Genomic DNA, 14,263 nt, shown 5'->3' with positions numbered 1-14,263 from the left:
TGTGTTTTTGAGATCAAGGTCAATGATAGCACTTCGGGAGAATGGAGCAACTGTGCACTTTAGCATTAAGCACTCCCAGGTCAGGAACAGCACTGTTAGATGCAGAGTAAAGCCTGCCTCCAACAAGCCAAATCTCCAATCTCAAAAATAAGCCCCATAGCACATCAGGCGAGACCTTCCCATTCCTCTCACATGCTCTCTCTCCCTGAGGACTCAGACTGCCAAACACAGCGGTTTTGTGCTGAATTGTGGCTGCTTTTGCTGTGGACTCTCGTCTACATTACGGTGCAATTCCACGTCGGACACCGACAGGCAGCAGCAAAGTCTCATCTCATTCATCTGAGCCACATTCAAACTCAGGGTCTGGAAGTGAAAGGGGTCGGTGCTATTATCGCCCAGTTCCCTGTTAATTTGACTTATTTTTCCATTTCTTGGCACTACAGTGATTCCACAGCACACAGCATTCTCCAGCCCAAGAGGGCATCCACCAGACCCACTTCCACAGTAAGGGCAGCTATGCTCCTGACTAGGCCACTCCTTTTCTTTCAATTGTCGACGCTGGCAAGGCCGTATTTATTGCCCATCCATAGCTGCCCTGAAAAAAGGAGTCGGTGGGTCTTAACCTTGTGCTCCCTCAATGGTGTTAGGTAAGGAATTCCAAGATACTGACCTCGCGATAATGTAGGAACAGCGATCTATGTCCAAGTCTACACTGGGCAAGACAAGCCCAGGAGGCACCCCCTCCCAATTTTCCATTCTTTGGAAGGGCTCTAGTTTCCCCTCTTCCAACACTGCTCCCAGAACCTCCCCTACCGTTTGAAACAGGCACCAATACTCGGACGCTCCATTCTTTAGAATCCTAAAGCACATTTTTGTACAAGCAACATGCAGAAAACATTCCCAACTTCATATTAAAAGCAGCAAATCTCAGTGACAGAAATATGGAACAAACAGTACAAATTACAGACAGAAAATGTCAATGGGAAGCAGAGTATACAGTACATGAAAATATACACACCAGAAAACTCCCCTGGGTCAGCAGCCCAAGAGAAAGGAAGCATGAGAAGAAAAACGCGAATTAGCTTGAGAATGAAGGCTATTTCTAATCATTAACTGCAAGTGGTGCTCTTAATGCTGTGCTCTCCCGCATCACCTGCATAATACAATAAATAGTGATGAGAGGGGAGGCAACATACTTATCTTGGGTCTGTTGCTATCGTGGGTGCACACAAATGTATGAAAGCAACATAGTAAATACCAGGCTCGCTTGCACAAATCCAGGGTCAGCAAAAGAATGCAACGAGGAACATGCAAAGGACGGGACAGAAATGGGCTTCACAAGCAAGCATCGCAAAACACCAAACCACTCTGTGCCCATGTGCATCATAAGCACAGAGTACTTATACTTCCTCACACACACACGCAGGTATATATATCTATGCCACACTGCTGCACGGCCAGTCAGCAGGATCCGCATGCTGTCAACACATGGCCTGCTCTACCAACCTACCTGAACAAAGCCACACAGATTAGTAAATGGCAGACAACAAGCTTATTGGTAGGGCTGCGGGAATTCTGGATATAAAAGCTCCTTTTTGGGGACATGCCATATTTAAGACAAACTCAATGCCATCTTGGGTGAAGTGAAAGAAAAAAAAACCAGAAGAAGATAAACAAACATTGCTCAAGTTGATGCTGGAAGAAACTGCAATCAATCAGTCAAGATCAGAGATGCACTGGGTTTACAGACACATCCACCTCAACACGCCAGAGCTTTACCGCCGCACTCCGCACATGAATTACTGAATATTGAAGACAGGGACGCAGCTTTAAACCTTAACCCCTCAACCAATTTGATTTCCCTCTCAGTACAGTTTTTACATATTATGTTCCCTGAGGAATGTAACCTAGTAAATCTGAGAAGCCGAGATGAAATACCATGGTCCACAGTGCAGGACACCAGGTTGTAAACAGTTGGAGAGACAAAGGAGGCAAACCAGGAAGTAGTGGGGGGGGGGGGGGTGTTGTCAACCGTAAGCTTCAAATCTCCAGATCGTAGGAAGGGAACACAAGGACTTCCAATAACAAGCAATGGCCACAGGAGTATCCATATGAGTGAGTCAGATAAACAGACAGAGAGCCCGGCACAGCGACAGGGAGAGACCGAGCCCGAGAGCGCCCGACGGAGACCGAGCCCGACAGAGACAGAGAGAGCGCGAGAGCGCCCGACAGAGAGAGCGCGAGAGCGCCCGACAGAGAGAGCGCGAGAGCGCCCGACAGAGAGAGCGCGAGAGCGCCCGACAGAGAGAGCGCGAGAGCGCCCGACAGAGAGAGCGCGAGAGCGCCCGACAGAGAGAGCGCGAGAGCGCCCGACAGAGAGAGCGAGAGAGCGCCCGACAGAGAGAGCGAGAGAGCGCCCGACAGAGAGAGCGAGAGAGCGACCGACAGAGAGAGCGCGAGAGCGCCCGACAGAGAGAGCGCGAGAGCGCCCGACAGAGAGAGCGCGAGAGCGCCCGACAGAGAGAGCGCGAGAGCGCCCGACAGAGAGAGCGCGAGAGCGCCCGACAGAGAGAGCGCGAGAGCGCCCGACAGAGAGAGCGCGAGAGCGCCCGACAGAGAGAGCGCGAGAGCGCCCGACAGAGAGAGCGCGAGAGCGCCCGACAGAGAGAGCGCGAGAGCGCCCGACAGAGAGAGCGCGAGAGCGCCCGACAGAGAGAGCGCGAGAGCGCCCGACAGAGAGAGCGCGAGAGCGCCCGACAGAGAGAGCGCGAGAGCGCCCGACAGAGAGAGCGCGAGAGCGCCCGACAGAGAGAGCGCGAGAGCGCCCGACAGAGAGAGCGCGAGAGCGCCCGACAGAGAGAGCGCGAGAGCGCCCGACAGAGAGAGCGCGAGAGCGCCCGACAGAGAGAGCGCGAGAGCGCCCGACAGAGAGAGCGCGAGAGCGCCCGACAGAGAGAGCGCGAGAGCGCCCGACAGAGAGAGCGCGAGAGCGCCCGACAGAGAGAGCGCGAGAGCGCCCGACAGAGAGAGCGCGAGAGCGCCCGACAGAGAGAGCGCGAGAGCGCCCGACAGAGAGAGCGCGAGAGCGCCCGACAGAGAGAGCGCGAGAGCGCCCGACAGAGAGAGCGCGAGAGCGCCCGACAGAGAGAGCGCGAGAGCGCCCGACAGAGAGAGCGCGAGAGCGCCCGACAGAGAGAGCGCGAGAGCGCCCGACAGAGAGAGCGCGAGAGCGCCCGACAGAGAGAGCGCGAGAGCGCCCGACAGAGAGAGCGCGAGAGCGCCCGACAGAGAGAGCGCGAGAGCGCCCGACAGAGAGAGCGCGAGAGCGCCCGACAGAGAGAGCGCGAGAGCGCCCGACAGAGAGAGCGCGAGAGCGCCCGACAGAGAGAGCGCGAGAGCGCCCGACAGAGAGAGCGCGAGAGCGCCCGACAGAGAGAGCGCGAGAGCGCCCGACACAGAGCGCGAGAGCGCCCGACACAGAGCGCGAGAGCGCCCGACACAGAGCGCGAGAGCGCCCGACACAGAGCGCGAGAGCGCCCGACACAGAGCGCGAGAGCGCCCGACACAGAGCGCGAGAGCGCCCGACACAGAGCGCGAGAGCGCCCGACACAGAGCGCGAGAGCGCCCGACACAGAGCGCGAGAGCGCCCGACACAGAGCGCGAGAGCGCCCGACACAGAGCGCGAGAGCGCCCGACACAGAGCGCGAGAGCGCCCGACACAGAGCGCGAGAGCGCCCGACACAGAGCGCGAGAGCGCCCGACACAGAGCGCGAGAGCGCCCGACACAGAGCGCGAGAGCGCCCGACACAGAGCGCGAGAGCGCCCGACACAGAGCGCGAGAGCGCCCGACACAGAGCGCGAGAGCGCCCGACACAGAGCGCGAGAGCGCCCGACACAGAGCGCGAGAGCGCCCGACACAGAGCGCGAGAGCGCCCGACACAGAGCGCGAGAGCGCCCGACACAGAGCGCGAGAGCGCCCGACACAGAGCGCGAGAGCGCCCGACACAGAGCGCGAGAGCGCCCGACACAGAGCGCGAGAGCGCCCGACACAGAGCGCGAGAGCGCCCGACACAGAGCGCGAGAGCGCCCGACACAGAGAGCGCGAGAGCGCCCGACACAGAGAGCGCGAGAGCGCCCGACACAGAGAGCGAGAGGGGGACACAGAGACAGAGAGGGGGACACAGAGACAGAGAGGGGGACACAGAGACAGAGAGGGGGACACAGAGACAGAGAGGGGGACACAGAGACAGAGAGGGGGACACAGAGACAGAGAGGGGGACACAGAGACAGAGAGGGGGACACAGAGACAGAGAGGGGGACACAGAGACAGAGAGGGGGACACAGAGACAGAGAGGGGGACACAGAGACAGAGAGGGGGACACAGAGACAGAGAGGGGGACACAGAGACAGAGAGGGGGACACAGAGACAGAGAGGGGGACACAGAGACAGAGAGGGGGACACAGAGACAGAGAGGGGGACACAGAGACAGAGAGGGGGACACAGAGACAGAGAGGGGGACACAGAGACAGAGAGGGGGACACAGAGACAGAGAGGGGGACACAGAGACAGAGAGAGGGACACAGAGACAGAGAGAGGGACACAGAGACAGAGAGAGGGACACAGAGACAGAGAGAGGGACACAGAGACAGAGAGAGGGACACAGAGACAGAGAGAGGGACACAGAGACAGAGAGAGGGACACAGACAGAGACAGAGAGAGGGACACAGAGACAGAGAGAGGGACACAGAGACAGAGAGAGGGACACACATGCACACAGACAGAGATACAGTGAGAGAGAGAGAGAGAGAGAGAGAGAGAGAGAGAGAGAGAGAGAGAGAGAGGGAGGGAGAGAGAGAGACACACAGACAGAGGAAAGGTTGAAATGTTGAAGACAATTGGAGCACAAAGACTCACAATATTTAGGTAATGTTGACATGCTCTACCTAAATAGTTCTTTGTTGGCCGTTGTGGACACGATGGGCCTAAATGGCCTCTTTCCGTGCTGTAAATTTCTATGATTCTACTGGGGAATCGGTGTGCCAAAATGTACAATGCTGATTTTGATGGCATTGGCACTAACTCTAAAATGTTAGCTTTGCTGTCTCTCGCCACCCAGAAAGTTACCAAGCACTTCACTCCTGTCCCAATCCTAGCGTCAGTTTTAGAGTGGAAATCAAATTTCAGTCAATTCCAGACACAACACATCCAGAGCAGAGTGTGCATATATGGAGTGTTCTTTCACATCCATCTTTCAGATTGCATGATTAAGAAGTAAAATATTTCTCAATTATTCAACTGTTTTATTACGCAGCAGACACAAATGTTCCGGCACGTTTTATTTATCCTTCAAAACACACCCTTTGCCCTTCACAAAATCAACATGTAAATTTGATTCCTACTGCCCTGCTTATGGGGATAATAAAGATTAATCAGGAAAATCATCAGCACCATCAGTAATGGCATCCTACAATCTGTTTTGCACGACACAGTTTTCAAATTGGGCCACCTAAATGTTTTGATTATTGTAGCCGACAGCCTGTTGGTGAACTGACACTCGGTGCCTGGGGTGTCTGAGGAATTTATATACCCATTCAGCGGGACAGAATTCCACCCAGCCACTCAAATGATTTAGCACCAGCAAAACAAACTTAAGGTGCAATCACAGCAAATCAATTTCCTGCCATTAAAATGTTGAACTTGAATTCTGTTGGCAAAATGGATGCACATTTCATCAGAAAGCAAGCTCAGGAAAGGTTTTTGACTGATGAAGATTAAGCTCCATAACCAAGACAATTAAGAAAAGAAACTATTTTACAAAGCAGTTGTTGCAAACAATCCTGAACAGTGCAATTCGCCATGCCAGCCACTGGTCTATAAAGTTATTGTTTGCACAAGAGAATGTCTTTCTGGTCAAACTTTGCCAAAATATCAAAGGCCAACACTTGAGAGACAAAATGCCATTAAATCCAGCTTCAATGTATTAAGCTTTCATTAGAAAAACTGGTTTAGGGGAAAAAAAATTTAAGCAAGACACTGAATGGACAATGCAACAAGAATTAAACACAAGTTAATTTGAAACCAGCACACTTTCCTTCAATTTATTTAGGTTCACCTCCTTGAATGCTCTTTTACCTGTGTAATCATTTCCCTTTCTCACATCCTCTCCAACTTGTCCAGAACGCTGCTGTCATCCACGTCTCCCAGCTGAATTCAAAATCATCCCCTTTTACAAGTCACTCCACACCCTCATCCGACCCTACTGCTGTAAGCTCTTCAGGCTCCACATACCAGTAGCCGCCCTCTGTCTCTCTGGCCTTCAGTGCATCCCCACCATCCACTCCCCAATTAGTGGCACCGCCCTCGGCTGTCTTGGCCCTACTCTGAAACCCTCTCCCTAAACCTCCTTCACCTTGCTACCCCTTCTTATTTTCAGAAACCGCCATCTCTTAGGTTACCTCGCCTACTTCTTCTGCCTGGCATCCATTTCACCTCTGTGATGCACCTTGGGATAGTTACTACATTAAAGGCACTATATAAATACAAGTAATTGTTGTTTGTGGCGGTCAAGGAAATCAGTCTGAACAAATGGGAATGCAACATAAACAGTTACGTTGAGAATTCCAAAATATGCTCAAAGTCAGATTTAACTTGATCAAAATGAACATAAAATAAAAATCTGGACTAGGACTGCAGTCTCAGCCAATCCACTATTTTAACTTACTCTTCACAGATTATAGCCAATTTCACAAAACTAAAAAGGGGTGTGGAACAAAAAATGTTTTTTTTTTTTTTTTTTATAAAAGTTTGGCGTTAAATTTGTTGAGGCAAAAAATCCATATGCAAAATAAGCCTGAACACAAAATAGGAAGGAATATTTGTGGTAACATAATAGGTCCCTCGTTAACTGACAAATCGATAGCACACTGTTATGAAAGGAATGAGGGGAGGTAGAAACAGTCTGCAGCTCCAAGTTGCAGTGCTCAGTGTACTTTTTGGAAGGGGTGGGCCAGCCAAGTGCTGCAGGACCCATGGCCAGCCACTCGAGGGAGGAGCAGCTCCTCCGCCTCGGGTGGGAGAGCTTCAGCCAAATGTCCAGGGACCAACATTCCACCTAAGCTGTGGGGCCGCGCCTCAATCGGGAGGTCCCGCGCAGGCCGCTCACAGGCTGGAAGAAATACCGCACACGCAGCAAATTCAAAGGGACCGCACAAGTAAAAAAATAATTCGAGGGAACGTTGCCAGGGACCTCATGTTTTCACACGTTCTGCACAAGCATGCTGCTCAGAAACGACTTCTCTGTGGCTGTGCTGCATGGGGACAATCACACGTTTAAACAAGGCTGTACACGTCACCACTCTGCCAGACCTTCCACTTACCCAGCAAATTTGCCCCCTCATCCACGTCACCAATCAGTTCAGAAGCCGATTGGGACAGTTCATCAAAAATAGATTCTGTGTTCCGATCAAATGCTTTGTTCTCTATTCCCTGGGTTGGTGTGCTGTGGGAAAAAAAAACAAAAAGGAGGAATTAATCAAAGTTACTTGATATGGCTCAATTGTCAAAGATTTCTGAACCTCCGGGAATCTTGAGCTTGCCCTAATATTTTGCATTAATAAGTACCAACAGCAGAATTGTAAAAAAAAAAGCTTAAAAAGCAGCACTGTGCAACATGGACGGTACTTGAATGAACTAACTCCAGGCTCACAAATAATTTTTTAAAAATCATTAACGGGATGCGGGCGTTGCCGGCAAGGCCAGCATTTACTGCCCATCCCTAATTGGCTCATCACCGTCTCAAATCGCAGTCCATTTTCATAGCGTTCTGGTATAACTGTGTGGCTTGCTGGGCCATTTCAGAGTCAACCACACTGCGATGGGTCTGGAGTCACATTGGTGAACTGGATGGGTTTGTAAGACAACCCAGCAGTTTCATGGTCACCATTTCTGATACTAGCTTTTTTATTCCAGATTTATTTAAATAACTGAATTTAAATTCCCAGCTGCTGTGGTGGGATTTGACCTCCTGTCTGCGGGTCATTAGTCCAGGCCCTAATATAATAGCAAAACCTTCAATTCCTTCCTCCCCTCCTGTCTCTGCACCTGCTTCATATCTGTTACATATCCAGCCTTTTCCAGTTCTGATGAAGGGTCCCAGACCGGAGATGTTTTTGTTTCTCTCTCCACGGATGCTGCCTGGCCTGCTCAGTTTTTCCAGCGTTTTCTGTTGTTGGATTAGTCCAGGCCTCTGGATTACTAGTCCAGTAACATGACCACGATGCTGCTGTACCTGGATCCAGTTCCTAAAATTACTTTTCACACACCAGCTGCCCTTGCTGCCCAAGTAAAGGTCCCAGATTAATTTGTGGTTTCGCCACATCCAAAAGGAAGTGGATTAAAAGTGTTTTAACCTCGGGTACGGAGGCACAGAGAAAGGGCCTCTGCTCTGATCCATCAGCACGCCTGACGTGGGCTGCATGGTATTGGACAATTAATTGGAAATCGAGAATAATGCTTGAAATGAAACAAATAGGAGTGTTTGCTGATACAGTAGCTGCCTGCTTGTACTCTCAAGGCCAGTATGCTGTGAACTCCTTTCACTAAGCTGAACTACAGAGAATACACGGTAGACAAATTAACTGTTAACTGGCAATATATTAACATTTTATGACAATCAGTAAAATTGACACTCACCTCGTTCCTCTGTACCCACTGAGATCCCGATCCATATCCAATTCAGGCGTCGAGTCGATGATGGCTTGAACGTCTGATTTGTCTTCATTTTCAGTCATACCTTCAACATTAACGATTACATGTCTAAGTCTACATTATACATCAATAATGTGCTCGGGGTGTACTGAATATAGATTGACTATCATTGATATGAAGGAGCAAATCCAGTACCAGAAGGCAAAGTGACACACGTAAGAACAGATTTTAAACAGGACTGGTCATGTTATTAGTTATAGTGCTTCTCCATATAGCATAGATCTCAACTGCATCCAGCATGCAAATACAATGAAGCACAGAGCTATGGACGTTCACAGCACAAAATGATGCAATTCGACGCATCATGTCTGTGGCTGCTCTTTGCTGGAGGAATCCAAGTCTAATCTCACTGCTCTCCCCATAGCCTTCTATCTAATCTCGCTGCTCTCCCCATAGCCTTATATCTAATCTCGCTGCTCTCCCCATAGCCTTATATCTAATCTCGCTGCTCTCCCCATAGCCTTCTATCTAATCTCACTGCTCTCCCCATAGCCTTATATCTAATCTCGCTGCTCTCCCCATAGCCTTATATCTAATCTCGCTGCTCTCCCCATAGCCTTCTATCTAATCTCACTGCTCTCCCCATAGCCTTCTATCTAATCTCGCTGCTCTCCCCATAGCCTTATATCTAATCTCGCTGCTCTCCCCATAGCCTTATATCTAATCTCACTGCTCTCCCCATAGCCTTCTATCTTCATCTGCATCAAATATTTATCCAATTTCCCTTGAAAGATGCGATGGTCTTTGCCTCAACCACTCCGTGGAAAAGCATTCCATGCTCCAACAATCTGCTGTAAATACATTTTTCCTAACTCCTCACTATTTTAGGACAGGAAACATTTCCACTGAAGAGGTCCTCCAGCCAGTAAGGAGTTCATTCAGTGGAATCATAGACTAGAATAATACAACAACACAGAAGGAGATATTTGGCCCATCGTGCCTGCGCCGGCCAGTTAAATACAGCCTCCAATTCAGCTTGAATATCAATGAGATTGAGCCAATGACTGTACTGCCCTCCAGAAAGGAACGACGACCTCATTTGACCCTCGACGCCCACACACACTGACTGACAAAAATGCCGTAAATCCCCCTCCAGCCGGCCCCTCAGGATGCAACTGGTCTTTCCGCGACTGCGGAAAACAACAACGGGATCCATCCTTTCTCCACGATCTAGCGCTCCTGGGGCGTGGCAACGGTTGGAAGTTAAGCGGCCTGGGGAAGAATTTTCCTTGGCTGTGTGACCGTTCCTGGAGCAAGATCGCGGCACCAGTGCATGAAGCCACCATCAGGCTCCAGTCTCTTGAATAAAATCCTGTTGCCAGGTTTTCTGCAGTAATCAGCAGCCTGTCCTCATTAAACGCCACATCGCACAACAACTGCTCCCAAATACATCTGCAAGCGTCTCTATTATCCACAGTCACATTTATCCAGAGTCACATATATCCACTAGAAGTTTCCTAAGACAAAACCTTGAACAAAACATTGAACACATTCATCATTCTGTACCTTGGGGACTCTTAATTATCTCCATTCTACAGATAGCAGTGACCAGATCACCCGCTTTAGTGATGTTGATTGAGGGATCATTAAACGGTGCCATGGGATCTTCCCATCCACCTGAAAAGGCAGACGGGGTTTAATGTCTCATCTGAATTATGGTACCTCCAACCGTGCAGCACTCCACTGGAGTGGTAGCCTGGATTATGTGCTCATGTCTCTGGAGTGGGACTTGAACCCACAACCTTCTGACTCAGGGGGCGAGAGTGCTACAACTGAACCAAGGCCGACACCCGAAGACCCAATCTTGCTACAGTACAGTTCCACTTGTGCTGGCAATCTATTGGTATGTTGTCTCAATGGTGCTCTTCATGGGTCAGCCTAAATAGTGACTGTCAGCATGTTATTCACCATTAACAGAATCGCAGCCAAGCCCAACCTCGTTTCCATCTGGTGCCCACATAAATGCACATTTAACTCGGGGTCACTGGAGCGCGTTAGGGGCATGAACACTGGCTGACCTTTCCACTCCCTCGCCCAGGAGTGCCAAGGCCAACTATGGAACTCCGACTACCACCACAGCTAAGCTCAGCTGACTCAGTACAGACCAAGGATGCAATCTGAACGCACACCCTTCTTGTAGGGAAGTAGCCTCCTCACATTAAGATGGCTGCAATACAGATCGGATTGTGTGGGGAACTGTTGATCCTGACATGTGGCCCAGCACCATTATTCTCTATCATGCTGCGGCTGGCCTACTTTAAAACTAACTGTGTTCCTGAAAGAGCTTAAGCCCTGCAGCAATGTTCCCCCTTAAGATAGGAGCAAACCCCACAGATTCTTTCCTTACAACAAATCTGGTCATTGATCATTGAATATTTTGTGGAACAATTTATTTCTGGTTTAAGACAGAAATTACATGAACGCAGATAGAACATACCACAGATACCGAGCATTAACAGGTGCTCTTCACATCTCAGAGCAGAAAATAAAGATACGTATGCCTGGCAACTTCAGTATTTTTACTGCACGTTCCTATTTCCACCACCCACACGTTCCCTAAGCAGAGGATACACGGTCTCCCATGAAACACTTACATGCTGCTCACAAGTAGTGGCCAGTTTCAAGTGGAGGAGACTATTTTGTGGAGTGGGATTCGCACGACCTCGAAAGAAGAAGTCGGAACAGCTTTGACGTGCCTTAGTTCGGTGATTCCAGGTGAGTTTATTTATTTAAACAGCAAGTGCTCCTTAAATCAGGCATTGAGTTTGGAGCATTATAAGGGCCAGCAGTATGAGGGAATTGTGCTGCAGTAATTGATATGACGGACGTATTAATTCAGCTCCCTTGCACAATAGTACTACAGCTATTTGAAAAATGGATTTCAGGAAAAAAAATTAAATAGCTGTTTGAGTAGATCTTTTATAGGTTTGATAAACTTCTCCCCCTCTTCCCCCACCCACCCATCCCAAATCCCTCTTCAAGGAGGGATCATCGCTTTTGTAGCACCCAGGTGCCCATTTATATACCTGCAGACTCACCCCCCTCGGCGATGGCTGCATCTACCAGCTGAATTGACACTCCCAACATGCACATGTTCTAAAGCGAGTGCTTCTCTTACTGTTAATCAGGTTCATCCCTCCCCACAAGACAAATGTGGGATAGATGCCAATCGGAAGGGTGATGCGCAGGCTCTACCTGAAGGCGGGACAGTCTGGAGCCCCTTCCTAGAAGAGGGCGGTGAGGGAGGAGGAAAACTGAGGGGTCATCAACATCAGTGAATAATTATAAATATTACTCAATTCCCTTGCAACAAAATTTTGTTTGAACAAAGGTTGGTTGTTTTTTTTTTTGTTTTTTTTTTAAGGTTCAGGCACTTACCAATTGCTAAAGTTCTGGTCTCCTGCTGAACCTGCACGTCAATGTTTTTCTTGTTGTCTGGTTTCTTGCTTGCTTGGTTCAAGTTTTTCGACAACCCTTCAGCCTCCAGGCTTTCCTTGCTCGGAGAAGCTGAATCTCCCACGGCAGGGTCTGGCGGAGCGGACATTGGGGTGTTGGGTTTTGTTGGTACCAAGCTGGATGCCTGGCTGTCATCAGAGAGTTCATCCTAAAATACAAGTACAAAACTCCAAATCAAATTGAAAAATGAACATGTCGCCCTGTCAAAGGACAGTGAATTCCCAGTCTCCGGAGCACTAAAGGGCAAATGAGCCAATGCTCAATCATTCGTCCAGTGTTAAAATGTTTAGGGGTTGGAGTGACCCGAGTGTAAAAATAAAAATAAACTTGAAATAATGCAACTCGAGTGAGATGTATCTGGGGTTATTGCACAGGCAATGAATGCTAAATTAGTACATCGGAGAGGGCCAATTATGTGTCAACATTTCAGTGCATCAAATACTTTGATCAAAACACACACTGGAAGAATTCCCAGATGCAGTCTGAAAAATGTAAAAAAAAAACAAGCCTTTGAAAGAAAGCATTTTTATAGCTCCTTTCACAACCTCAGGACGTCCCAAAGCACTTTACAGCCAATTGAAGCACAGAATAGTAGATTATTGGGATTCGCTGGTCAGATATGGAGCATACATTATACTGTCATTGAGGTTACAATGGGCCCTGCTGACAGGATCTCAAACTGAACTGACTGATGCAAAATCGTGAGCTCGGAAGGGGTGGGGGAGGAGGTGAAGAACAACTCGTTAAACCAATGGCAAAACCAGAACCCAGGGGCCTTTTACAATCTAGCTTTTCCTATTGTTAGCACAACCCCAACTGTGGCTGTGAGCATCCTAGGCACATAGAGCTCACCCTGTCCCACAACTGTTGTTGTAGTCAGTATTCAGTGACCACTGCAAACACCTGATAGTTTCCAAACTGAGCTGCTGCTTAATATCTCCCATTGATTTACAATGATCGGGACATTCTACCTTCCCTTCATTGCTGTCGATTTTCCTTGTGTTAAAATTCAGTTGAATCTAAGTAATATCAGTGTTAACGCAGCCATAGTTTTACTTGACCACAGGTCAAACTCCAACCCCTGCCCCATGTCTTTACGAAATACTTCTTCATAAACAGAGGGATGATAATGTAGTCGCAATACTGCACTTATAATGGAACGACGTCAAAACATTCCCACCCTCAGGAATTTTCCAGTCCTCTGCCCAAGACTGGACGGCTACAGTTCCAGGTAGCTGTGCGTGAGGCACTTCTTGCTGGATTTCAACAGATTTAACCTACTTTAATCCATTAATTCACAAAGATCCTACAGTCTCTCCAGTGTGGCACCCAATTGGTTTCTGGGCTCTCTCTCTACTGCTCTCTGGGAAAGCGATGCAAAGGCTGTTTAACAAAACTCGTGAAGAGCAAGTACCTGAAGACTGGGGAAAGGCGAGAATACCAACCTTCAAAAAAGGGCAAATGCAGCGATTAGAGGGGAGTCAGATTACTGAGTATACCTGGAAAAGTATTTACTAAGAGGCTGTAAAGGAGAATGAAGTGGCCCGTAGAAGTGGTACTGCATGAAGTACAAGCTGGTTTTAGACCAGGGCGAAGTACGATAGATTAACTGTTTGTGATAAGACAGATTTTGGATTAATTTATAAAACACAACATCCATTGTTACAACTTCATTGATTTTAAGCATGCCTTTGACAGTGTATAGCGAGAAGGGATAAGGCATGCCCTGAGGATATATGGTATTCCCGAGAAACTTGTCAAACCAATAGAAATCATTGATAATAAGTCCCTGAGCACCAAAAGAATGGTCAACAGTTGGAGTGAGACAAGGATGCCCACTGTCGCCTGATTTATTTCAGCTCATACTGGAAACAGTATTGAATCTTGCAATGAAAGATGATGTTGGTGTAAAGACTCGGACTGCTTGTATTCTGAAAGTCTATTTTGCACCACCAGCACACACTGAATCAAGCTCTGGCCTGTATCTTAAACTACTCCAACACAAAAAGACATTCTCCACCCAGCCTCCTCCACATAAGC

General features: G+C 48.8%; 1 protein-coding gene across 6 annotated transcripts in view; it reads right to left on the bottom strand.

Moving 5' to 3' along the window:
- The window catches only part of LOC147102990 (C-Jun-amino-terminal kinase-interacting protein 4-like), a 243,550-nt gene that overhangs the window by 66,272 nt on the left and 163,015 nt on the right, over positions 1-14,263 (bottom strand). For all 6 annotated transcript variants that reach the window (XM_085964001.1, XM_085964002.1, XM_085964003.1 and 3 more), the window contains 3 exons: positions 12,146-12,371; positions 8,693-8,792; positions 7,378-7,499 (listed from right to left, as the gene is read on the bottom strand). In XM_085964001.1, coding sequence (XP_085820127.1) covers positions 7,378-7,499; positions 8,693-8,792; positions 12,146-12,371 — 448 coding nt within the window. The remainder of the gene's footprint in view (positions 1-7,377; positions 7,500-8,692; positions 8,793-12,145; positions 12,372-14,263) is intronic.

This window comes from Somniosus microcephalus, chromosome 21, assembly GCF_052327205.1.
Source record: "Somniosus microcephalus isolate GS21.2 chromosome 21, FLI_Smic_1.0, whole genome shotgun sequence".
Taxonomy (NCBI): domain Eukaryota; kingdom Metazoa; phylum Chordata; class Chondrichthyes; order Squaliformes; family Somniosidae; genus Somniosus; species Somniosus microcephalus.
This window is presented reverse-complemented; position numbering and strand designations above follow the sequence as displayed.